At 46.7% G+C, this 27,132-nt stretch overlaps 1 protein-coding gene across 11 annotated transcripts in view; it reads left to right on the forward strand.

The window, feature by feature from the left end:
* KLHL3 (kelch like family member 3) overlaps positions 1-27,132 on the forward strand; it is a 177,395-nt gene that overhangs the window by 102,435 nt on the left and 47,828 nt on the right. For 10 of the 11 annotated variants that reach the window (XM_087862240.1, XM_087862243.1, XM_087862241.1 and 7 more), the window contains 2 exons: positions 7,540-7,702; positions 20,648-20,757. In XM_087862240.1, coding sequence (XP_087718366.1) covers positions 7,540-7,702; positions 20,648-20,757 — 273 coding nt within the window. The remainder of the gene's footprint in view (positions 1-7,539; positions 7,703-20,647; positions 20,758-27,132) is intronic. The other variant, XM_087862245.1, reaches the window with a different exon arrangement.

Raw genomic sequence — 27,132 nt, forward strand, 5'->3', positions numbered from 1 at the left:
CCTGCCTCTCGATAGAGTCTGCCTTTGTCTCTGGACAGACTCTTGGATTGGACAGTGATCTAATCTAATAATCCTCTGCCCTTTTAAAAATTGAGTTCTGTTTTATACACAGTAAAACACATAGCCATCCCATTTTGTTTCTGGTCTTTTTCATCCAGAATGGAGTGGGCATCCGAACGCTCACATCCAGGTCTAGGAGCAGAATTGAAACAGCAGAATGACTTTGGGCAGTGACAGTGAGTGCAGAATGAGTTGTAGAGCATGTGCTGAAAAACATATTAAATGGGTGATGGTTATATCATCATCACATTCATGTCCACTTGGATACTTTAAAAAGTGATGTAAATATTGAGATTTACAAGATGCAAAAAAGTACATCTTTTGCAACTCTATGAAAAATGCTAGATGTCAACCTAAAAATGTGCAGAGGGTAAATAATTTTTAAAAATCTTGCATTAGGGGCTAATCAACTTAATAAAAGATTTATTTATTTTAGAGAGGGTGGGGAGAAGGGCAAAGGGAAAGAGAATCTCAAGCAGACTCTGTGCTGAGTGCAGAGCCCGATGTGGGGCTCCATCTCACGACCCTGAGATCATGACCTGAACCAAAACCAAGAGTCGGGTGCTCAACCAACTGCACCACCCAGGCGCCCCTAATCAATAACTATTAATCCTATAGTGTGGTAGGCAGAGTAATGACCCCCCTCCAAAAGTTCATGTCCTAATTTCTGGAACCTGTGAGTATGTTAGGCTAACTGTCAAAGAGCAATTAACCTTGCAGATGGGATTGATGTTGCTGATCATCAGCAGAGTGTGTGATGGGGAGACTACCTCGGATTATCCAGAGGGGGCCCGTGTAGTCACAGGGGCTTTCTAAAGTGGAAGGGGGAGGGGGATAAGGAGAACCAGGGAGATATGACCCGAGAGAGGCTCAACTTGATGTTTCCATCTTTGAAGACAGGGGAGCCATGAACCAAGGAATGTGGGTGGCCTCTAGAAGCAGGAAAGGCAAGGAAACATATTCTCCCTTAGAGCCTTCAGAAGGAATGCAGCCCTGTTGACACCTTTATTTCAGTCCAGGGAGACCCATTTGGAACTTATGACTTCCAGAAGTGTCAGAAAATGAATTTGTGTTGTTTTAAGCCACTAAAACAAAACCAACCCCCCCCCCAAAACCCCACAACACTGTAGGTGAGGTTGTAGATTGTATGATTAGAACCAGCTTTTTCTTCCCTTTTTATCATGTGTTTGCCAAGTAGTTCCTCCCCCCTCCCCCGTAAAGTACAAAATGTTTACAAACTTGGATAATTAGAAGATGTTCCACTCTGGATCCTTATCACCTGGCTGGGTGCTTATCTTTGCAGCTTTGGTCTCACCCAGTGGTAGTATGTACAGCACCGTGTTCTTAAGGCAGGTAGCAGCGGATAGACTCACCAGAGGAGCCTGTCAAACCTGGCTTCACCGTTGCCTCTTGTAGAACTACTTTGTAGGGGGAGGGCAGGGGGCCAGAGTGAGGATGGGCAGGTTCAGAGGAAGAAGTTCTATGGAAGCAGTGATGAGGCAGGAGTTGAGGACGGATGGAGGCCTGGCTGATGCCTTAGCCTCACCCCTGAGGCCCATAGTGCTCGTACTCAGACCCCCCCCCCCATAGGGTGTCAGTTTTCCCAGCTGTAAAGTGGGGGCGGGGGACTCAGTGAGCTCTGGCCAGCGGAGACACGTACTGTGTCAGCCTCTGATCTGTGTTCTCTCCCTTCTACTGGAGCCTCTCTGACACCCCCACCAGCCGCTCGCCTCAAGGATCAGTCATAGTAGTACCCATTCTATTGGGTGGTCATGAGTCAGACTGTCTGCCTTCAAATCCTGGCTCCACCATTTTCTAGCTGTGAGACACTAAGCAAGTTACTTAACCTTTCTGTGCCTCAGTGTTTTCAGCTGTAATGTGGGCATAATACTAGCACTTAATCTCAGAGGGTTGGTGTGATGATTACATGAATTAATATAGGTAAAGCCTTAGAACATTGCTCCCCTGTGCCGGCAGAGGTATGGGCAGTGTGAGCACAGAGACCCTGTCACTAAGGAGCACATGGTCTGAGGGTGGAGACAGATGGCTCAGCACCTGGATCCTCACCGCTGTGGTGGGGTCAGGGTGGGGGTACCCAGGACACAGAAGGGCCATTGCTGCCTTGATGGGGATGGTCAGGGGGGCAGCCTCACTGAGGAGGTCTTGTGTGGGCCCCGTCTTGAAGGAAGACCAGGAGGTCACGCTTTCCTCCTTTGTTCGCATGTCTGTGAGCCCATTGATGTAGGAGCCCCTTGAGGGGCCAGCTGTGTTCATGTGTGTGTGTGGGGGGCACATGCGGGGGCTCCACTGTGGGGCACCAGGCGCAACTGTCAGCGAACTGGGCATTACTTGGCATCAGTGAGATACACTATTTGTTTACCTGGTTCCTCCTCACTTTAAAATGTGGTTTGGTCAGACTGACCTGGGGGAAACGAAACTTAAAAGGGTGAGACGAGAAAGTTGGGATCAGGTTGTGGCTGCTGCTTCATGCTGCGTGCGATGTTACCTGCTGAGGCAGCTGCTCACGACCTCTGAAGACACGCTCTGTCGGGGATTTGGCACACCGAGGAGGTGAGCAGGGAGGCACCGGGGCTCCCCTGAAAGCCTGAGAAACAACAGTCAGAGGTTTGGGGCTGGGTTAAATGGCTCGCAGAGCTCCACCCTTCATTCCTTCCAAGCCACCTGTACCCCGGAGAGACTGCATCGCCTTTCCGTGGTGGAGGTAACTGCCGTCAGAGCTGACGCTTAGTAGTACTGGTTGTAAGCCAAGCGCGCGTTGATCACTTCATGTGCGTTATTTCACTTCATTTCATCACCACCAAATGAGTGGTGTCTTCTAATATGGGCCGCCTTTTACAGTTGAGGAAGCTAATGCTCCGAGTGGTCAAACAGGTAGTAGCATTGGAGTTTGAACCCTGCTCTCTCCGCCTCACTGGCTCTGTTGACGTGGTGAATTTGAGTGTCTTGTTAAATGAAGAATCAGAATCTTGACTCAAGCTCATAATAATAATAAAAACTAATTTAACTGAGCCCTCCCTGTGCACCAGGTGCTTTGTTCACTGCTTTAGATGTGTTATCTCATTTGATTCTTGCAACAAACCTCGAAGGTAGTACCATTATGGTCTTTATTTTATTGTCGAGACAGCAGGGCACAGAGAGGTTAAGTAATTTGCCTTTAGTCACATGGCCGGTAAGTGGAGAAGTTAGAATTCTAAGGGACACTTTTTATCACAGCAGTGCTAGTTTGCTAGCTCTCCTGCTCTTCTGCTTTACTGCTCTTCCTCTCCCTCCTTTCTTCCTTCCCTCCTTCTCTTTCTCTTCTTCCCTCCCCAACTTCCCTGTTCCCTCCTCCACTTTTCTTTCTTTCTTTTTTTTTCAACAAAGTTTTATTTAACAATGTTTCTGTGCCAGGCTTCATACCTGGTGTTGGCAGAGACAGACCTACTGTGTGGGGCCTTAGGCCTGTCACCTGGCCCTCTGGTTGGTGGTCTCCCTCCCTCTAGGCATGGCCCTGCCTCCCTGAAATTCCAGGAGTCGGTGCTTTCTGAGGCAGGGCATTTCCTTTTGTTTTTGTTAGAGGAAACAAACTCAGTGACGGGATATCCTCTGCTGTGTTTTCATGTTATCCGAGGGAGAGAAAAAAACAAAACGGGGCCTGCTCCTGGAAAATGGAGGGGAGGCCATTTGCAAGCTGGTGGGAAACCTGTAAACTCTCTGCTGAGGGTCATAGTAGAGCCTGTTTTCCCAGAACTAAAACGCTGGGGTGGTAAGAGGCAAGCTGAAGGCTGCTGGACCTCGAGTCTTCTTGCATCCCCGGGGTGGTTCCAGCCAGCAGCTCCTCCCGTGTTGGCCCCCTCCTTCCAGGGGCCAAGCACTAGTGCCCTAGTGATTCTGCCAAGCTGAGGACCTGAGCGTGGCCTCTTGTTCACAGCCCGTTACTGCTGCCCCTCGAGGGAGTGGATTGCACGCAAGAGAAGAGAAGAGGAAATCCTCCAAAAGCCCTTGTTGATGTGGGAGAGGGAAGCGAGCACAGCCACCTTATGGATGTTTTGCTCTCTTTTCTTTCACAGCCTCTGGGGATTTGTGTCTGTTCGCATCGTGTGCAGCCCCAGAACCCCAGCAGATGGAGCCTCAGTTTATCCCTGAGATGCAGAGTTGGAGCAGTGATAAATCTTCCAGCCTCCAAATCTTGCCCTCAGTTTTCTGACTTGCTTTACTTTTCTTCACGCCTTCCTGTAGGAAGCAAGTAGTGGGAAGAAAAGGCCTTTTGAGTCATAGCTAATCACAGTGTAAGATCAAAGAGAGGAAAGAAGCAATGAGAGAAACCACAAGCCCCCGTTCACTTGAGGAAGTCATCTTGGGAATGCTTTTGGCCAGGAGTGGACCGAAACAGGATGGGGGCGGTGGTGTGGCAAGGTGGAAAACCTTGTAATTTTTGCCTGCTAAGTGTGTTGTGTGAACAGTGGGGAAAAGCTATGTGGGTAGCTCTATCCAGGGAAGCTTTAAAAACTGAAAGTATAACTTGTGGAATATGTTCGGGAAGTATTTATGATTTAATTTCTTTGGCTGAGTGTCACGAGCTTGAGAATTTAAGCACCAAACCGTGCCGCTGTCTTTGTGGGGAAAAAGGGCAAAGGGGAAGGGGCCGTGTGTCCCTGGCTTGGCTGGGAATGCAATCTGGGGGCAGACTGGACTCTCAGAAATCCTCCTCTGTGGGGCTCAAAGGGCTGCTGTCCCCTTCCTGCCTCTTCTCAGCCTGACGCTTTTGGGGCTCGTCCCACCACAGAGTAGTGTGTGCTGGACAGCATTTGGTTATTCCTGTCCACCAGGGATTCTTAGGGTAACTGCTTAGAAGTTCCTGATCCCTAGGGTGATCAACCGCCCCAGTTTGCCCGGAACTGAGGGGTCTCCTGGGACAGAGAACTTTCAGTGCTGAAACTGGCCAAGTTTCCGCAGACCAGGGTGACTGGTCAACCTGTGACCCTAACTGTAGAGTTTGTAGCTAGCGTTGGTCAAGAGGGTATCATAGAGGTCATTTGCGGATTTGAAACACAGCTTTCCTTTCCTGCTGTGTATTCAGCAAGAATGGTTAATGGTTATCTACTTAACTAGCAGGCTGAGACTAATCTGGTCCTAGAATCTGTTTGGCTAGGCTGAGCAAGCTCACAGGTTAATTGAGGTTCCCAGATTATGGCTGCTTAGTGGGGTTGGAGCTCAGGTGCTCAGATTTGGAGCTACCTTATGGTCTAAAACTCCCAAGAGTGGGTACTTTTATCTTTCTCCTTCTCTGGAATGAACCAGTGGCTCAAAAAATACTAAGGACATGTTAATTTACTGTTGGGGACATAGGAGAGTGGACGAGAGAAGGGAGAGGAGCATGCTTTAACTTCCTGGAACTCAGCTGTGTGAGGGAGGAGGAAGTTAAGCTCATAGGAAGGAAAAGCCTGCCTCATGAAGAGTAGGTGCTTAGCTCGGGAGTAGGACCACGGGTGGTGGAGGCGCTTGGTGGTTTCTGCAGGTGGGCAGGGATGAAGAAGGGTCACCAGCTGCTCACGTTTTAGCACTGAAAGTTCTGTGTCCTCGGTCCTAAGAAAATGGGCAGCGAAGCAGGGTTTTTGGCCTTATTGCACGGAGGTGTTCAGATATGTTTTGGGAGAACGTCAGGGTCTAGAATTTAAATCGCTTAAAAAAAAAAAAAAGAAAGACTTTTGTCGTGCCCTGAATCAAGAAAACAAATGCATCTGTAGCCCATGTCTTCCCGGGTAAGCCCTTGTGGATGAGAACAGCTGGAGTCTAGCTGGCCCAGACACTCCCTCTGAGAGCCAGGGGAGCAGCTGAGAGCAAAGGCCTGGGATGTGAGGGTTGTTTTTATGGTAAAATGGATGCTGGGGGCCCCAGACTAAGCAGCCTCAAATGAAACTATAATGCTCTGTGATTTCTTTTTTTAATTTCTTTTTGGAAAGTCACTCTCAGACTGTCTACCCTTTCCCTAGGGCAGGGGTGGTGGGGAGCAGAGCTGGGGTCTAGTAGGACTATGCCATTTCTTCTGGATTTTTGACCTGGGGGCAGGCTCTGGCAGCTGTGGGAAGGTCCTCGGGAAACTAGAGTGGGGTTGGCGGTCTGAGCACCCTCTTTGGCCTGCTCAAGCCAGTCTTCCCTGGCTTTTAGGAAAAACACCTGAACAGAAACTATTTCTGTTTTCCAAGCTACAGTGTAAATACGCATGTGTTCTGTGACCTTTTAAAAGGAAACTTCTCTCCTTTCTCTGAGAATGTACCCGGAGATGTTCTTTACCATTTATCTGTTGGATGGGAGAATACAGTGTGATCGCCTGAGTCTTGAGGGATTTGAGGGTCACTCTTTTTTTTTCCAGTAGATTATAAACTCCGTAAGAGCCAGGGTCTGGCTTACTGCACTTACCACTAAACCCCAGAGCCTAGACCAATACCTGGCATACAGATGCTTAGTAATTAAGTGGTGAAGGCAGTAGTGAACAATTTACTCAGCAACTGAGTGAAAATGGTACGCTAAAGGCTGTAGGGAAGTGTTTTCTCAAACGTGGCTGTAGTTTGAAAACACCTGGGGAGCTTTAGAAACGTCTCACTGTCCAGGCCACACCTCATACCTATGAAGTTAAAATCTTTGGGGCCGAGACCCAGGCATCAGTGTTTTAAAAATTCTCCAGGTGATTCAATGTGTAGCCAGGTAAGAGAGCCAATCTACCTTGGTCAGCTTGGGCTGCCATAACAGAAGACCACAGAATGGGTGGCGTAAACAACAGACATTTGTTTTTCTCCTGGTTTTGAAGATTTGAAGTCCAGGATCAAAGTTCTAGTTGATTTGGTTGCTGGTGAGACTCTTCCTGGCTTTCAGAAGGTTGCTCTCTCCCTATGTCCTTACATTAGAGAGACAGAGAGAGAGAAAGAGAGAGAGCATGCTCTGGTGTCTCTCTTCACGTAGGGGCCCCATCTTTATGACCTCATTTATCACCTCTTCATAGATCCTATCTCCAGATACAGTCATATTGGGGTTAGAGTTTCAACAGACACATTTGGGGGAGGAGGGCACAAACATTCAGTCCCTAAGGGGCTTGTTACTCAAGATTTGGTTCTTGGGCCAGCAGCTGCAAGCATCACCTGGCTGTTTGTTAGAAATGCAGGCTCCCAGGCCCCGCCCTAGACCTCTTGAATCAGAGTTTCAGTAAGATCCCCAGAGATTTCGTATGTACATGAGTGATTGGGAGGCACTGCTGTGGATGTAGGGATACAGAGACTGTGCTGGTGCTTAGGGCTGTGAAGGGGACAGTCATGGGAAATAAGGCTCTGCTGCCCCGAAGGAAGTTTGGACTTAGTTGGACAAGCAGGGGAGGGCCATGCAAGGACCTTGAGTGTGGGAGTGCTGTGATTGGAACAGTGTGTCAGGATGATGAGGGCCTGTTGGAGGGGATCTGGTGTCTCAGCATGTCGCCTTCTCCTGCAGGTGCTGCTCCCAGCGGCCAGCTTGCTGCAGCTCATGGACGTTCGGCAGAACTGCTGTGACTTCCTGCAGTCTCAGTTGCATCCCACCAATTGCTTGGGCATCCGAGCATTTGCAGATGTGCACACCTGCACCGACCTTCTGCAGCAGGCCAACGCTTATGCAGGTAACGGGGAGCCAGGGTGCCGCCCCCTCCAGAGCTCGTGGATTTAATCCCCTGGTCTGCGGTAGACTCCTCAGGTGTGGTGAGAAGCGCACTCTCCTGTGAAGCAGTAGTAATTTAGTCAGGGCGTCATTATGTGCAAAGAGAGAAGACAGAAGAGTTGCGTTCATTGCCAAGTGAAATAGGATTAGTTGCCAGACGGATGGTACAGACAGTCATTTTCACAGGAGAAGAGGAAGGGTTTCTGAGAAGACTTTGTGGAGGGAGAAGTCATTTGAGTGAGGTCTTGAAATAAATCTTTGTTGTTGTTGTTTAAGAAAATTTCTTTTTTGATCCAAGTGTTCTATGGGTTTGATTTTAGCAGTCAAATAGTACTGCGTGTCCTGTAATGGTAAGACAGAGGCCCCTGCTCTGCCTTTCCACAGCAGGTCTTAGGCGGTCCACTCACCTCCAGTTCTGAAAGAATTAAAGTACATCTTCTGATTCCACGGAAAGCTGCCTCATCTAGTCTTTACCTCCATTTATCTCAACAAAATGTTTGTATCACTATTTTGGGTTTATTAGTTTGAGATCTGTTGGCTTTACACGGAAGTACAAGGTTGAGCTTTCATGGACTTTCCCTTATGGATACACACTCTTCCCCATTTTATTCTCCTAATACCATTTCTACGGCCGAGCTGAGTTATAGATTATAGTTAGGTTTTTTTTTAAATCAGAAGTTTTTTTTTTTTTAAATCAGAAAGGCAGTTAATAATTGCCTTATCCAGGCCAGGATTTTATTCAACTTGTACTCTCACAGATCTTAGAAAATATCTAAAGAGTGCTGGTTAAATTCAGGACAGCAGGGTCGGTACTAGGCATAGCCTGTGAGATCACACTGTGCTCCTTCCTTGGGGAGTATATTGATTCAACAATGGCTTGAATGCCTACTGTTAGGCACTTTTTAGGTGGCAGAGAAATCATAGAAAAGTAAACATTTGAAGTCTCTCATGAAAAAGAAATTGCCCTTTTCTTTTTTATAGTGAGCATTCCTACCACTAATTCTTGTAAGGCAGATTTTTGTAAGAACTGTTCATCAGATACTGTGCCGGTTCCAGTTTGTTTCTCTGCTAAAGCTTGTCATCTTATTTTTTTTTAAATTTAAATTCAATTAGCCAACATACAGTACATCATTAGTTTTTGGTGTAGTGTTCAGTGATTCATTAGTTGCGTATAACACCCAGTGCTCATCACAACACGTGCCCTCCTTAATACCCATCACCCAGTTACCTCATCCCCCTACCCACCTCCCTTTCCACAATCCTCAGTTTGTTTCCCGGAGTCAAGTCTCTCATGGTTTGGCTCCCTCTCATTTCTTCCCATTCATTTTCCCCTCCTTTCCCCTATGGTCCTTTGCACTATTCCTTATCTTCCACATATGAGTGAAACCAATGATAATGGTCTTTCTCTGCTTGACTTATTTCACTTAGCATAATCCCCTCCAGTTCCATCCATGTCAATGCAAATTGTGGGTATTCATCTTTTCTGATGGCTGAGTAATATTCCATTGTATATATGAACCACATCTTTATCCATTTGTCTATTGAAGGACGTCTCAGCTCCTTCCACAGTTTGGCTATTGTGGACATTGGTGCTATGAACATTGGGGGGCGTGTGCCCCTTCTTTTCACTATGTCTGTATCTTTGGGGTAAATACCCAGTAGAGCAATTGCTGGGTTGTAAGGTATCTCTATTTTTAACTTCCTAAGGAACCTCCATCCTGTTTTCCAGAATGGCTGTACCAGCTTGCATTCCCATCAGCAGTGTAAGAGGGTTCCACTTTCTCCACATCCTCACCAACATTTGTTGTTTCCTGTCTTGTCAATTTTAGCCATTCTAACTGGTGTAATGTGGTATCGCATTATGGTTTTGATTTGTATTTCCCTGATGTCATCCTCTTGTTTTAATGAGGTTTGGGGAGGGAGTATAGAGATGGACATGAATGTTCAGTCCACCATATTTAGCAGGAAAGAGATCTTCACTTTTTTTTTAAGATTTTATTTATTTATTTTAGAGAGATTGAGCACAAGCAGGGGGAGGAGCAGAGGGAGAAGGGGAGGGAGAGAATCTCCAGCAGACTCCACACAGGGTGCAGAGCCTGATGGAGGTCTTGATCCCACAACCCTGAGATTGGACCTGAGCCGAAACCAAGAGTCTGATGCTTAACCAGCTGAGCCACCCAGGCACCCCAGAAATCTTCATTGATACTTATTTTGACTTGATGACAGAGAAAGATCATGAGTGGCCCAGGTAGTGGGCCTAGTTATTTTAAACAATAGATTCAGGCATGGCCCCCTCCTTCCCTTGCAGTAAAGCACTTCATTCTTCCCACTGCCCATACAAACACCGTCGATCTTCTGTTCTGTGTCTCCTGTCCAGCCCATGTCTGGAAATGAGCCAAAGGCCTGCTGGTTGTCCACCTGCCACCTCCCTGTGCTGTGTTAGCCCTTTAGTCCACAAGGCACTGAGCATGTGCTCTATTTCTTAGAATCCTTGTATTCCTTTATCAACCCCCAGACCCCAGAAGCCCACATAGACTCTCATTTCTCTCTGAAGTCTGTTTTGGATCCGAATGGGGCCAGTTGTTAAGATGATGATTTTTGTGAAGGACATTCCCCAGTTGGCCCAAATCTGAATTCTGATGACTCTGAACCTCGACTCTTTTGTTTCTCTGCTGCCCCTTCTGTGCCTCCCTTTTCATTCCTATCCCACATTTTCTTTCTACTTTTTTCTCAAGGAGCCCTTCCTCTCCCTGGACAGGGCTCCCCAGCCCAGCCTTTGAAGAGGTCACTTTCCTGAGGGACGTGCTCAGGCTTTGCTTCAGCAGGAGCCAAGAGCTTGGCCAAGGCCCAGGTCAGCTTGTGAACATCTGCTGGTGTGGGGGTAAAGGGAGAGTACTTAGATGCCAGGAATTCTCTCTCTTCCCTGTCCCGCCCCCAGCCTTCTCCTTCTGCATAGCATGTGCATGCTTGTAGGCTTTTGTGTTTTGTAGTTGGCTGATGCAATTTTCTGAGATTTGGGCTTTGTCCTGAAACCCCAACTTTGACAAGGCTCCCCGCTTCTTCTGGCCTGGCTTTCCCACACTTTCACAATCTGTGTTTTCTCCCTTTGGCCCTTTCACTGTCCGATGGTGACAGACACCAATGCGAGAATGGGGAGGATGCAGTTAGAACGCACTGTGGGCTTGGTACTCCCTGGTCCTGATGCTGTCATGGGGATTGGGTGCTGTCAGTGTTGTGGGTGGGTGTGCACACAGGTGTGTATGCAGATATCCTGATAAATTATTTTTAGTTGGCATTTACTGAGCTGTCACTATGGGTCACCCACTGTGCTAAGCATTTTATGCACATCATCTCATTTAATGCATGCAGCAGCTAAGGAAACTAAGGCACAGAGAAGTGAAGTAATTGGTTGGGGTCACACAGCTGGTAGAGAAAGAGGCAGGGTTCAAACCCAGATAGTGTTGACTCCAGAGCCAGTGTTTATAACTACTACATTCTTTGGCTTCCAGGTTCCATTTGGACATAGGTGGCCCTGTGGATTGGTAACCAATGAGTGTTGGTACCTAGGGTTGACATTTTTCATTGGAAGTGTGAGCCTGGAAGAGCATACCATGTAGTCACCAAATCCCAGCAGCCAGACTATGTAGACAGATGACCAGCTTCTCTGCTAGACTTGGTGTGTTTAGTCATCTTGGGTGGGGAAGTGAGATGTAGATGTCTTCTCTTCCCTCTTGGCAGGCTGCCCTCTCATTGCACATCTGAGTCCTCCTACTTTCCCTGGCATGGTTAGCGTGACTTCAGACTGAGAGTCTCCTCCCTGTGGTGTAGGCCTTCTTTGGAGCCCGTGACCATCTCCTGCTCATAGCTTTCTTTGTAGCCCTCAGCCATGCACAGTGGAGAAGTCATGGTAATGCAGAGGTTGGTAAGACCTTGATGGAAAGATTTTAGGAGAAGCGGTGTGAAGGTGAGATTGTGAAGTGTTTAGAGAAGGATATATAAAATGATTATCCATACTTACTCCCTCATACCTACCCACTGATGTGAGTCTGCTTTGGTTGTTTTGGTCTTATGCCTCCTGACTTTGGATGGAACCTGACATTCTCTGCCATCACTGCCTCTGGAGACAGAGCTGATGTCTTGTCTCAGTCCCATTATAAATGTAGGGATGTGGGCATTGACGAGGGTCACATACAAGGGTCAGGCAGTGTCAGCCCTTGTGGTCACAGGCTTCCCTGCCCCATGCCTTGCATTAGTAAGTGTTTTAAACCAAGAAACTACAAGGAGAGCTTCCACTTCAGAACTAGGGATCAGACCAGGCAACACTTGGAGCTGAGTGACCCTAGACCTTTTTTTCTTCTCTGTGATGGGGGTAGTACATCCATCATGCTGTGTTTCCAGGATGGCTTGGGAGATGGGAGGGCGGGGAGGAGAGCTGCTTGCAGAAGTAGGTGTCCCCAGGGGCTGTGTTCCAGAGCCTCCCTGCCGGTCTCGTGATCCGCAGTAAGAGGGCCTCCCATCTGGGTCCTGGTGGACAGATGAGGCTCCTCAGGACACCACTGCTGCTGCTACTTAAGGGAAGAGGACCATTTCCAGAGCTTCTCATTTGGGTTTCTCTTTATTCAGATGCGCAGGCAGGTATGTCCTGCTTCCCACACCCTCTCTGGTCTCCGGCTAGCTGGCCTCTGCCTGCGCTTTTCCACGATCCACAGCTCTACCTCTGAATTCTATTCTTTTTTCCTTCTCTAACACAAACTTTCTTTTGCTCTTGTTAATTGCTTTTGTTACTGCTGTCTTAATATTAAAATCACCCCTGATGATTACAGAAAAAGCAGACAAGAAGAAAGAGCAGGAAAAGCACCACAGTCCTACTCAGAGGAAACCAGCATCTTAATATAGAGCCGTGCCCATCCTTACCGTGGCGTGTGTATGTTTTCCGGCTTAAACAACAATCTTTACATGGGGCGCCTGGGGGGCTCTATCGGTTAAGCATCTAATTCTTGATTTTGGCTCGGGTCATGATCTCTCGGTTCTGGGATAGAGCCCTGTGTTGGACTCAGTGCTCATGGGAGGTCTGCTTGAGATTCTCTCCCTTTTCCTCCTTCCCCCTTCCCCCTGCTCTCTTTTTCTCTCACTCAATTAATAAATAAATAAATCTTTAAAAAAAATCTTGCAGTATATTCTGAACACCCTTCTATGTTAGCAGATATGTTGCTGTACCATTATTATTGAAACAAATTTATTCAATAAAATTCAATGTATACTCATAATAAAAAAATTCAAACAGTACACAAAGTTATAAAATGCAAAGTTAATCTTCTCCCAGGCCTTCACTCTGAAGGGGACTGGGGGACTATCTTGGTTAGCCCTCTCGAATGAAAAAAAAAAAAAAATATATATATATATATTTCATATATATATATATAATGCTTTTTAACATACCTATATATATATATATATATATAATGCTTTTTAACATACCTAAATAGAAGCATTCTGTATTTATTGTACTTTTTCTTAACTTAATAAAAAATCTTGGCATTCTTTCTAGACCCTTGTGCATGGCCATATCTTACTCTTTTTCTCTGCTGCATCAGACGGATGAACTATATAGTTGACTTAACCAGTCCTCAATTGATAGACGTTAATGTTACCAATTTTTTCCTTTATAGAAAATGCTTGAGTGAGAATTGTTATACATGAGTACATATTTTGGACACACTTGCCAGTAGGTAAGCAGAAGTACGATTGTACCTGTAGGGTACCAGCTTAGTGGCATAAAGCAGCTCAAAGACAGTGTGCTTTAAAAAAAATGATAGATATTGCCAAATTGCTCTCCAAAAAATGAAACGGTATTTTTAAGGTGAGCTCTTGCCTTCTGCTAAGTCATCAGCCCTCTGGTGAAGGCGCTGAGGCAGACACAGTACAGCTCTGGGAGGACTGGAACACCGCCTCTCTCCACCCTGCTGCCTGTTTGCTTTCCTGTTTGGAACGGCCCCATCTCTTCCTGCTGTGGCAGTCCCCTTTGCTTCCTCTGGGTCCAGTTTCCCCCTCCAGGTTATGCCCACAGATTTTTTGCTGTGATATTTTATTCTCGGGTGGGGGAGGGTCGTCCCATGTTTAGAAGCTGACTGCTTAGACCCTTGCCCCCAGCTGATGGGTTGCTAGCAGCTGGGAAAGGGACCCCGGCCTTTTATGCAGCCTGTTTCTTATACCTCATTATTGTTTCCAGGACCGCTTAATCTTTAACCTCATCGGCCAGGGCCCCAGTTTATGGGGACTCTGTTGCTTGATAATTGGGCAGCCCTGTACTGGGCTATCAGCAGAGCTGATTGGGAGGGATGTTAATGGGACCCCATTAATGAAATGGCAATTAAAATTCTTTGGCCATGTTGTTTACATCAGTCTGCCAAAGCTGAGCTGAAACCCTTCAGCCATGGGATGGAAAAGCCATCGGATTTCACGTGTTCGTGGAGAGAAATAGCCTTCTTTTGACTGAGTCACTTGAGATCGTGGAATGAAGTGATTAAATTAAAGGCAACAAAAAACATTGACAAATCATTTAAAAAAACATGAGCCTCTGACTCAGTGAGGGTTGGCTTGTGAAATTGCTTCCTCCGACTTGGCATCATGAAATGACGATGACGGGTAATGATGATTGTAGGAGTTTTTTACCCTTTCTGAGCACTTGCTAGGTGCCAGGCATGGTGCTACACATTCCGTAGGTATTACTTCATTTTGGCCACATGACTATGAGAGGTAGTTACTATTTCTCCAATTTATAGATGAATAAACAGAAACGCCAGAAAGCTTTAGTAACTTGCCCAAGACCCCGCAGTTTGTGCGTGGCAGTGCAAGCATTCCCGGGGAGGCTGTGATATCAGAGCACAGGCTAGGTCTGCTTCTCTATCCTCGGCGTTGGCCTCACTCCTGCCTCCCCCTGATTGACTGCTTCTACGCCAAAGGTGGCAAATGAAGCAGGAGTGCAAGATGTAGCTAGTTTTTGGAGAACAAGTTTCTTTTAGGAAACTTCCCTTATTCTTCTATTCTCTGGGTAACAGGGAGCTCTAGTGTCGAAGCAATAACACTGTGAACTGTGCAGTTTTGACGTAGCTCCTTGGTGTGTGTGTGCGTGAATGTGTGTTAGAAAAGGGGAGTTAAGTCACCTGGGAAAGAGAGCGCATACCCCACCATGCCCAGGGAAGGGAGAGATAGTAATATTTAGTCTGAGGCTGGTGGTCATGATGCTTGTGGGAAATGGTCAAGGTAAGAGCTCTGTTGCTTTCTGTGAGACTTTTCCCTGGAGCAGGGAAACGGTGGGCCCTGAAAGCCAAATCCTGACTCAGGAAAGCGTACTTCTGCCCTCCAAAATAGGGCAGTAGGGGACAAAGAGATTTAAAGCAGTTCTGTTTTATTGTTTTACCTTACTAAAATGTTTTGATCCCATTTGTGTGTCCACCTGTGTCAACCTGTCTTTCCTTGGTGGGCGGCTGGGGCTGGGGGTGGGGGTGGTGACCCGTGGTTCAAGTCAGAACTACTCATTCCTGTTCCCTGGGGCTGTTGGCTCTGGAATCATGGGGCTCATTTCATCTGTGCGGGTCAGAGAAGTCATAGATGGGTTTAGTTCCATTTGTTCTGGGCTTGTAGTTCAGATGAACTTGATTAAAGGCCTAGTTTATTTCATCCATCAAGAGGGAGGAATGGGTTTGGGATTAACTGGGAGGTTGCCCAAGCCCTAGGCACTCCTGAAGAACAGGCAGGAAAGTGCAGGACATGCAGATGTGTGGACACTGGGAATTTAGCTTCGAGCAAGACAGACTCAAACAAGGTAGACCCTGCCGTCATGGGGTTCACAGCTCCAGTATGAAAGAAAGACCTCACATGATCAAACAGCCTGATTAGGGTGATAATAATTTTTATTTTCTGTTTTGGGTTCTTTGGAAACATAGCAATATCCCTTCCTCTAGCCTGGTGGGCAGGGGAATTAGGGAAGAATCTCAAATCAGGGGTTAGGTCTAAGATTTGAACCCCGGACTGATGCCAAAGTGTTTAGAACACTATTCTTCTAAGGTTTTGTTTTGTTTTTAAAGAAAGGTTTTTAGATTCATACCTTCTTTGTCTCTCTGCGATAATAACCCAAAGAGGAATTCTTAGGCTGCTCTGACACCTGTATTGAATTTTGCTACAATGGCCCACTTAGGACTAATGACTGTCATCGTGGGGACTAAGAAAGCTTGTTGTCATCATACAGTCTTGGTTTCAAAACCTGGCTCTACCGCTTGACTGATGTGTGATCCTAACCACGTGGCTGAATAAGTTGCCGAGCTTCCATTTCTTGGTTTGTGCAGTGGGGATATTGACGCTTCAGTAGGACTGCGGGGAGAAGTAAGTGCCTAGCACAACGTTATCTACTATTAGGAAATGCCCTCAGCTTTGTCCAGGCCTGCCTCCTTGAAAAGATGCAGCTGTGCCCCCAGAGCAGGCCTGTTCTCATCCTTTCAGCTTTGGGAAGATGTGCGTGTGTGTTGCTTGGTGGGGAAAGGACGTCAGGTTATCTGGTGGTAATCCCCACCCCCAAAATTTCTCATCCAAATGGACAGGAACAGACATACAAAACTTAGAACTTAAACAGTGTTTGTTACTTATGGTAAAGGCTGGTTAATTAGGACTCTTAACCTAGTCTTCAGTGACTTTCCCCTGCCCCTGTTCCCTCTCCTCTTTAAAGAAAAAGAAGCAAAAAGACTAGAAGAGTTAGAGTTTATTATTGGAGAGCTCCCCTTCAAGGGGCGAGCTCATGGTTAGCAGATACTCTGCTCCTTGCACACCCCATCTGCCCCCCCCCCCCCAAGAACTAGCCTGCCTGCAGCTCCATTGTGTCTCCTGGAGCCTGGCACAGTTTTTCAGTAAACATGTTTTTGATGAGTGAAGATAGAGCCTAGGCTCTAGCTAGACTGGGCCATTGTTTTTTCTAGACATGCTCTGCATTTTTCTGCGTCCATGCTGTCATTGATACCTGGAGTGCCTCTCCCAGTCGTGGCCCTGTGGACTTGGGGTTGGAGTTATTGGTGCCTTGTCTTACTCCTCTTCTAAGTCAGTAGGCTCCTTGTAGGCATCAGCTCCGTTTTCTTCATTTTTTTTTTTAAGATTTTTATTTATTTATTCGACAGAGATAGAGACAGGCAGCGAGAGAGGGAACACAAGCAGGGGGAGTGGGAGAGGAAGAAGCAGGCTCATAGTGGAGGAGCCTGATGTGGGGCTCGATCCCAGAACGCCGGGATCACGCCCTGAACCGAAGGCAGACGCTTAACCGCTGTGCCCCCAGGCGCCCCCGCTTTCTTCATTTTTGAAGAAACACTGCATCTGGCACATTATACATTAATGGTTATTGAACATTTGCAGTGATCTCAGTAAATGTGAGTTACTTCTGTTTGCTTCTTTAATGCCCATACACCTTTATGAAACAGGTTTGATTAGCCGCATTTAACAGATGAGAAAACTGTAGCTTTAAGAAGTTGAATATCATTATCACTAGAAAGTATGTTGAACCTGGTGGAATTCAAGTGGGTCTCTAAGGCCTTGGGGTTCCACAGCCTTACCCACAGGACCTGCAGTCCCAAGGGATGTCTCAGATGCAGTGGAAAAGCTTCTCTGTTGGAGGGCCATGCTGCCCACAGAACTGGACTTTGCGAGGCAGGAACATGGGCTGATGTAATTGTCATCCTTCATTTCTAAAGAGTTTCTTAAAGATCTCAAAATGGCCTCATCAGTATACATATTACTGTCTCTGAGCTTCAAAACAACCTTGAGACCTGGGTCAGCTATTACAGTCCCACTTTATGGAAGATGAAGCCAAAGGCTGGAAAGAAGTGACTTTAAGAGGTAGAGTTAGGACTCAAACCCAGGCCTTCTCAGTCTTAGCCAAGGCTCCTGACTGCATTCTCCTTTAATGCAGCAAAGCAAACAAAGAATCCACAAACAAACAAGTGTTAGAGCTAGAAGATTCTCAGGGAGGTATCTTCTGGGAGCAGAGGTGTTGCTTTCTGGGAAGCGGCTGGGGAGAGGGCTGACTTGAATATAAAGTCTGCTGGAGAACTTGTGTCTCCTAGGAAATCAGGTTGGCCAGAGCATCCTGTTCCTGCTTGTCTATCTTGTTGAGTGTTGCTAGCAGAAAGGAGGCTCTGGGGGCTCAACCCTGTCTCCTCACACAGAAGGGAAGGAGTTTCCCTCTTTGCTCCCTTTCTGTGTTTCCCCGCTCGTGCCCTGCAAATCTCCTGGGTCCCAAGGTGCCAGTCCTGGGTGGGAAGCTGCTGCCTCTCCCTACCAGCTGCCCCCTCCTCACCAGCTGCAGCTTCCTGGGAAGATTTCTGGAGGGATTTCAGTGGGAGGTCCCAGATGGGCAGAGCGGCACCCCACTTCAGAAAGAAGGGACCTAGATTCAAATCCTGTAGTGCCCCAGAGGCTGAGAGATGGGGAGGTGTGGGGACTGTTTCCTGCCTTGACTAATCTTTGAGAATTTCTGGTTTGTTCACCAGGCTACCTAGAATACACACATCGCTGCATTTCATCTTCCTTCGCAAAATCCAAGCCCATTTACTTGTGGCTTTATGAGCGTTGAGGAAGTACTTTTCACAACCTGGATTTTAACTTCTTGCAGCCTCTTGTTCTCTTCATTCTTTTCCCTCCTCCAAATGTTAGGTTTTTGGTCAGCCAAAGAAAAGACAGGGAGGCTCCACGTGGCTGTGAGCCACGGGGATGTTGGTGCCGATTTGCCTGAGACTCCTGCTGAGCTCAGCTTGGCAGGTCCACAGAGTCTTGATGTCCTGCATTTTGTTTTGGTGTGATGACTCCACACCAAAATTTTCTCTCCACCATTTCTTGGTGTTGCCAACAGATGGAGGTCTCTGGTCCAAAGACTTCTTGAACAGAAAGGGCATGTACGGAGAATCCTGTTCTTTCCCCGGCTTCCAGACCAAGAATGCATTCCCATCACCCAATGGAGATTGTTCACTTGCTTTTATTTAAAAATTTTTAGGAATGGATGCTTTAAAAATAATATTATCCACTCTTAAATATTCCCTTAATTAGGGAAATCTTTTGAATGTGTAACCGAAAATCTAAGCTTTACCCAAAGGCGTTTTCCTGTTCACATATGGAGAAGCAACACCAGCTTTTTACTTTATGGCATTTGCTTCCCATTGTAAAGGATCTGCCTTTTAAATTTGTTTTTGTTATGTCCAAACATTCCTGAGCTTTGTGATGGACAAGGCTTAATTGTGGGCTCTGCGATATCAGTGGGCTGCTGGGGAGCAGGTGGGGAGCCCTTTCCGTCCAGTGAAAGACGGACAAGATTATTTATAGCCGGATCTCTGAGAGTACAATACTGACATTTGGAGGCTCTGGGTGAAGGGTATATGGGAATTCTTTGGGTCCAAAATTATTTCAAGGTAAAGTTTAAAATGAGTTTTATAAGAAATAATTGAGTCTTCTTTGTTTGGCTTTTAAGAAGCCAGTGAACGTGAGAGCAGATCCGAGCATGCTCTGATTTCCCTTTTCATTGTGCAGCTGCGGCAAACCCCGTATATCTGCAGCTTCCCGGGCACAGAGGGACTCTGACTCTCACCCGAGGGGCTGGCCAGACCATGTGGGGGTAGCCCTCGCTGGGAACTGGGAGGTGTCGCCTCTAGAATTATCCAAGAAGCTGCAAGGCCAGAGAGGGGCCACCAAAGAAAGAAGAGGGGAGGCCTGGAGTCTGGAGGGCCAGGAGTATAGATGCTTCTGCATGCAGTGGGGCAGAACCATGAGAAGGCTGAGAAGGGAGCCCTTTCTGGGGCACAAGACAAAGGACCCTGTGAGCTCCAGAATCCGCTGCACCAGGAGTTGTCAGCTCTTGGCCACTTTACCTTGGCATAGCTTGTGCAAATACTTTCACACTTCCTTTCTTACCACAGCATGGGAGTGAAACAAGATGAGCTGTTGTATCCCCATTATACAGAGGGTTAGTGAGGCCTAGGGAGGTGATGCCATTGGCTCAGCAACACATCTTGCAAATGGCAAAGCCAGATTGAGTCTGGTTTCCTTCGTTCTGAAGTGTATACTCCTTCCCTGACATTTCACTGTCTCTGTAATAACAGGATGGTGGCCTGGGCAAATGTTGGGGTAGGAATTGTACTTGGCATTTCCCTTGCATGGACATCCGGCCTGTGTGTTTTGTCTGTCTAGATGTGCCCAAATTCCCCTCCATCTTAATGGTTCCCACTGGCCTGCCTGTCATGGACTGTTGCTAGCGGTGGTGGGGCCCGCTGTGTTGCCTCTGTGCGTGGACAGATGCTTAGTTGGGCCTCCTTGTGAATTAAGAGACCGTGGTAGGCTTGACTTTGGACACAAAAGGATGGTGCCTTCTGCCAGCCTTGAAATGTTGACTTCTTACCAGAACCCCCAGAGACTTCCAGCCACACAGCAGTTCTGACCCACTTTTGTTTGGCTGAGCTGCAGGGGGCACCGTCTGCAAATCTGCCAGCTTGCGCCTTGAGGGGAAATGAGCTCAATTAAGTAGGCAGGTCCCAGTGAGGCTTTTCTGCAACGCCATTAATAATCGCATGGAGCATGGAAAAAATATAACCTCACATCTCTCTGCCCCATTTTCATCTGTGTCGATGTTTAGGATGGAGGATCACACAGAGGGGTGCCTTTGCTGCCAGATGAAGAGGCTAGTTTCCCTTCAGCCAGGATGTGCTGTCTTTCTTTCTGCCTGTCTGTCCCTTTTCCTCATGCCCACCCCCAAAGTGCCCATGACTCCCCTGTGAATTTCACAGATTGCCAGGGCCATGGAAGGGCAGGAGTATGTTGTAACTTTGTTTTCTGAACTTCTGCTTTTTCTTTTTCTTTTCTTTTCTTTTTTTTTTTGGAACAGAGCAGCACTTTCCAGAGGTGATGCTGGGGGAAGAATTTCTTAGCCTAAGTCTGGACCAGGTGTGCAGCTTGATATCCAGTGACAAGCTGACTGTTTCTTCAGAGGAGAAGGTATGGCACGGCCCCTTGGTGAAACAGGATCCTCGTGTATGAGGCGGTCATGGGAGGGACAGTGAGACCTTTTCTCTTTTTCAGTGGAAAAAAAAGGAGCTTATTTTTTGTCCCTTTAAATAATTAGAAAAGGGCCTTTTGGCCCTTGATCATTACATTTGCTGTCCAGACCCTTTGAGGAAGTAATAACGCTGGTGATGATGATGGTGACAAAACTGCCCCCATTAACTGGACATTTACAGTTTGCCAAGCACTCTGCAGTTCTCTTTAGTTCCCTCAGCCTTCACCACAGCCCTGTGAAGCAGGCATTGCCCTTGTCCCCACAATACAGATGAAGAAAGCTAACTTGGAAGAGTTCATTAGCTTGTCTGCAGTTACTCAGCTAGTCACTGCAGAGTTGTGGTCTTCCTGTCGCCTGGTCTTAGCCACTGTCTCACATGGCCTCTTGGGAACATCACTGGGCATTTAAGCCAGAGCTGACCTTTGGGGCAACATCTGTTCTAATAGGGGTTGGAACTTTTACTCTTGAGAAAACTGAGGCCCAGAGAAGGGATAGGATCTGTTGAAGGTCTCGTAGTGAGTGACCATGGCAAAACTAGAACCTCGGTCTCTTGACACCTAGTGCCCTATTTCACCGACCACACGTCACTTCCTTGGTGCTGCAGGCTTGATTTCTGCCCACTGCTTTAGCTGACCCATGGAGGCTGATATGTTCTGCCTCTAGGTCTTTCTTCTCACTGATTCTCCACTTGGATTATTCCCCCCTTCCAACATCACCTGGTTGAATTCCAAACCATTTCCCATTCCACTTCTCCCAGGAAGAACTCCTTTACTCCAGGAGATGTAGTCTCCTATACTGAAAGTAACATACGCTTTGATGTTGGCCAGTAGGGTCCAAATCTTCTCTCTAGTATTTACAAGTTAGTTGGTGAGCTTGGGTGAGCTAGTTTGCTTCTTCGTCTGTTTCCTCATGTATAAAGTGAGAATAGTAGTAAGAAGTACTCCAACGGGGTGGTGTTGGGGATTGAATGGGATAAGGAGTGTCAAATGCCTGGTGTCATACCTGGTACTTGGTAGGTGCTCATTTGGTGGTTGCTGAGTCTATTATTGACCATTCGTCTCAAATTTATTCCTTTCTTCTCTGTGTTCCAGGATAACACTCACCTTGTTTTGCTTTTTACTGCAGTTCTGAGCCCATCTTACCTCGTCCCCTTGACTGTGAGTTCCCTGATGGTAGCAACCACATCTTACTCTTCTCTGCATCCTCAGAGATGCTCAATACATGTTTCTTGGCTTGTCTTAGTCCACTCATTGTGTCCAAGCTTGAGGCCCTTTTCTGAGAAAATATTTAAGGAAAGCCCTTAAAAGGGATCTTACCTTGGAGATGAGTGTCCAAAGCCACATATCCAGAGAATAGGGTGGAAGCACAAGCCCCCGCCTCTCGTCCTGCAAAAGTTTGATCAAGAAGGAAAGCAGTTGTGGATTGGAATCATCAGCTGCCCCAAGACCTCAGAGGAATTTTTTCAAGGTGACTAGCACAACTAGCTGGCCGGTCCCTTAGGCTCAGAGGCTTCTACTTCCATTAACTGATGTGAGATATCACCTGCAGAGTAAAGAATGCCTCTGGCCAGGCCAGGCCCCTTCCGGTCCCAGCCCCAGCAGCCAAGACTCCCTCACTTCTTGCCAAGCCTATGTAATGTCTTCTCTGGATCATGCTACTAAGTGGGCACAGTTTGAAGGAAGGAACTAGTTGATTGACCGTGTGGTTGTTGGTGCACTTGGCCAGTTTGGGGCCTGCTTGAGCGTGTTCTCAGGTGTAGTCTGAGAAAATGTCAACAGCCATATAAGCAGCAGGATTGGGATCACCCAGGAAGACCTGTTTCCATGCTCCAATTGATGCTTACTGGCTCTGTGATTTTCAGAAGTCACTAGTCTCTTTGAATCTTGATTTTCCTACATATAAAGTGGGACTACTATGAGTATCTCCCTTATGGAGTTAGGGGGATCACAGATACTGGGTATAAAAAATCAAAGATAGTGTTCAGCAGATGCTAATAAATGGCGGCTGTCATTGTAATTACCACAGTCCTCTGTTTTGAGGCACCATTGACAATGGTAATGGTATCAGGTTTGCCACTGATAAAGGTCAAATAAGCCATGGAGTTAATTGCATCTTTCCAGAAGCAAAGAAGCATGACATTAAATTTACATGCTTAGAACATCGTCTATAGTGGCTTTCATTCATTCAAAAGCTTACATAGGAGTTGCTTGCTCTGTGTAATTAGAGTATAAAGTAGAGGTATTTTTTTAAAAAAGATTTTATTTGTTTGTTTGAGACAGAGAGAGTACAAGCGGGATGGGGGGGAAGGCAGAGGGAGAAGCAGACTCCCCACTGAGCAGGGAGCCCGATGCGGGACTAGATCCCGGGACCCTGGGATCATGACCTGAGCCGAAAGCAGATGCTTAACCAACTGAGCCACCCAGGCACCCCAAGAGTAGAGGTATTTTTAACGTCAATGAAGTTGTATATTATGTTTGGTTCTCAGAAATTATTTGTAACTTCAGAGTTATGTGATGCTTTTCATGAAGTAGATTACTGATGATCTTGATCCCTTTGGTAACTTTAAGATTGACAGTATAGTTTTTTTTTTAAGTTTTTATTTTTTTATTTTTATTTTATTTTATTTTATTTTTTAAAGATTTTATTTATTTATTTGACAGAGATAGAGACAGCCAGCGAGAGGGAGCACAAGCAGGGGGAGTGGGAGAGGAAGAAGCAGGCTCATAGCGGAGGAGCCTGATGTGGGGCTCGATCCCATAACGCCGGGATCACGCCCTGAGCCGAAGGCAGATGCTTAACCGCTGTGCCACCCACGCGCCCCTAAGTTTTTATTTTTAAGTGATCTCTGTACCCATGCTTGAACTCACAACCCTGAGGTCAAGAGTAACATGCTCTACCGCCTGAGCCAGCCAGGCGCCCCTAAGGTTGACAGTATAATTTTGAGGCTTATCAAAGAACAGTGGGGTTTTGGCCTGTGCTTTCTGTTTCTAGTTTTATTTCCCCTTAATTGATTACATATTGCTAGAAGTTAAATAGCTGGAAGCTTTTGACAATTACATGTTTGTTGTTTGAATGCTAGCTCTTGAGGCTTTGAAAATTCTGTAATGTGTTCCAGGAGATTTTGTGATTTCTACTTCCTTTAGTTACATTTCATAATAGGTAATCTCTTGCATAAATCTCTTTTCTTTCACTATTGCATGGTAGTGAACTTAATGGAGTATATTTGAAGTAATATAAGGGATCTTAATTTATGCTAAAATTCAGCTGCATTTGATGTTAATATGTGCTGGGGCACATCTGCATGGCTCAGTCGGTTAAGCGTCCAATTCCTGATCTCTGCTTGGGTCTCGATCTCAGACCCTGTTCAAATCCCGCCTTAGGCTCCATACTGGGTTTGCAGCCTACATTAAAAACAAAACAAAACAAAACAAAAAATAAAGAAAAAAACCCTCCAAAAAAACATTTGCAGAAAACTGAACTGCACTGGTAATCAAATAACCTGTATTGAGCTAAATCCATCTTTGAACAGCAAATCAGCTATATTATGATTTACTTCTTTGCCTACAGCCCACAGATTTCTTTCCACATAAATTAAAAAATGCAGCCAGATTTCAGATATTAAAATGTGAAAAAACTATGCATCTTAGAATAGTGGAAAAGTGGTATTTAAAAATGAGGATTATACCTGGCTGTGACTAGGCCCAGGAAGTTTGTATGTTGGGAGTTTGAAGAAGTAGAGGTTCTATGGTTGGGGTGGCTGAGTTCCAATCCTGCCTCCACTGCTTTAGCAGGCTGAGTAACTTTGAGCAAGTTATTTGTCTCCCACCAGAATGGATGCATCATATACAGTCAAGGATTTTCTCCGTCTTATGGTCACTGTCAGAGTGGAATTGGTATCAGGTTCACGGTAGACACATAAACAAAAACAATTTGTTAAATGAATGTGTAAGAGAACTTCTACATCTCTCAGTCTTCTCATCTGTAAAAGGGGGGGCAATGATAGTAGAGTATCTAATAGAGTTGTTCTGAGGATGCAATCAGATTACACATGACAAGTTCTTAGCCCACAGGATACTGCTGCTATTATTACTGCCACTGTCCCCCTCCTCCTCCTCCTGCTCACTGTTGACTGGGGGCATTTCTCAAGGGGGAGCTCTTCCCAGAGCTTGTGTTAGTCTGGGTGGTTGTGTGACCTGGGACTTGGTGCCTAGCAGGGACAGAGAGGGAAGTAGCCTCTTGCTCCCCAACCTTCCCAGCCCCCTTGGCCCCGTCTGGGCTTCTGCTAGGGCTCAGATACTGTTCTTCCTCCAACATCACTTGCTGTTACCCAAGTCTCTGTTCTCCACTAGCCTCAAGTTCCTTGAGGGCTATGAGGGTGCCTTAGCCATCTTTGTGTCCCATGCAGTGCATGCCTGACACAGAGCCCCCGGCCGGCTCTGTGGAGCCGCTAAGCAGATATGCCCTGAGGAGTGAAGGGGCCGGGGCCAGACGCCGGCCCGAGCCAGCTGAGGTTATGGGAATAATTTTCACATTTTTCCAGAGAATAAGGACAAATGTGGGAACTAGAGGTCAGAGGAGGCATGGATCCCTGCCATTTTCTCTCCTGTTTTTCCTTTATGTAGTTTTGGTTTTAAAATTCCTGTTATTTGAGGGAAGACAAAAAGACCTGGTAGGAGTTACAAAAATCACAAGTTCTTTGGGTGGGACCCCTCCCCGCTGCTGCCCCCCACCCTCTCCCCTACCCCAGGACAGAGCAAAGGCACACCGGAGTAAGCCCTTTACAGTCACCTGTTTCTTCCACAGGGAGGTGTCTGGGCTCACAGCTCAGCCTGTGAGCAGATAGGCTGTTTACTGTATTTGCCTTTGAGACCCAGAGTTCGTCCCTCACTGTGGACAGATTCTGGGACCCAGGGGTGGGCAGGGTAGACAACCCTCCAGGGCAGACGTACTCTAAGGAGAAGGGTGATGATTCTCAAGTTCTAGTGCAGGTTTGCCACCGAATTGCTGGTTCTGAACCTGAATCTTCACTTTCTTAGCTGGTATATATGTCTCTACTTCTCAGGAATTCTCTGCCTTCCTATGAAACACCACTGATGTTTTTTAGAGTGAGTACTAATGGGGTAATGGCCCACAATTTAGATACAGGTCAGGAAGATATTGGTTACATCTCTTAAAAAAACTGTGTCATGTGTGTATTTTAATGAGAACTACCGCTTAGTTTATCTCTGCGAGATCACCTGTTTAATGTGCTGTTGTCTCCTAAACCTATAATCAGAAGCCAAATTCTGGTATCTTCTGAAAACGATCAGGCCCTTGTCTCCAGGATTATTGGTGTTGCATGGCCTCCCGTCTAAGCTCCTATCCTCTCCAGCCAGCGGTGGGTCGAGGATGCCGGCTGGAGCCCCTTGCCCAGGAGGTTAGACTTGAGTGCTTGCTGCCCAGGTATTATATCCAGTGATCGAGCAGGTGCATCCCGCTGCCTCGCCAGAGCTGTTGGAAGCCCCACCTTCCTGTGAGGTCAGTAGTTAGAGTTGCCAGCTTCTCAGCTTGCAAACAACCATCTGGCCTGGTCCCTGGTCACAGCGTTACTCCTTTTACTGTTCTCCTTTGGAAAGTGCAATTCAGTAAGCACCTATGAGCCAAACACCACCAAAAATCGACCTTGACTGCCCACTCTTCCCCGGGTGTATTTCACTCATCTTTTTTTTTTTTTCAAAGGGACATTTGTATTGAAGTAAGTTCACAGGGACGTGAACAAAGTGAAATACGCACTGAACTAGCACACAGATCCAGTAATAGAACCCCGGAAGGCCCTTCCCGGCACTGCCTCCCACCCCGAGAAGCATAATTACCATTCTGACTTCTCATGGGTCAATTTCGCCAGTTTTTGAACTTTGTGTAAATGTAATGCTGGTGTGTGTATGCTTTGCACGTGACTTCTTTGGCCCAGCATGCTGTTCAGCGCATCATTTCTACTTCTTGCACAAACTCCCAAGTCAGAGACTATTGTTCCCATTTTGCAGAGGAGGAAACCAAGGCATGTTAGCAGTAGGTAGCTTTATGATTTCAAGCTGACTTTGCCTGCCAGGCCTCTGCTCTCTATGAACGCATGCCCACCCTGGTGGGGAGATGGAGGTGAGTGGCACTTAGGACATTTTTAGAACTTGCAGTCTGGGTACAAAACATGTATCATGTGGCAGAGAGAAGTAGTTGCCTATAGTCAAAGTTCAAGGAAAGCGCCCTGGGGTGTTTTATTCCAAATTGTTAGGTGGGGAAGACCTCCCAAAGAGGGAATATTTGAGCTAAAATTTGGA

The sequence above is a fragment of the Ursus americanus genome, chromosome 5 (assembly GCF_024610735.1).
Source record: "Ursus americanus isolate L20-20 chromosome 5, mUrsAme1.1.p, whole genome shotgun sequence".
Classification (NCBI taxonomy): domain Eukaryota; kingdom Metazoa; phylum Chordata; class Mammalia; order Carnivora; family Ursidae; genus Ursus; species Ursus americanus.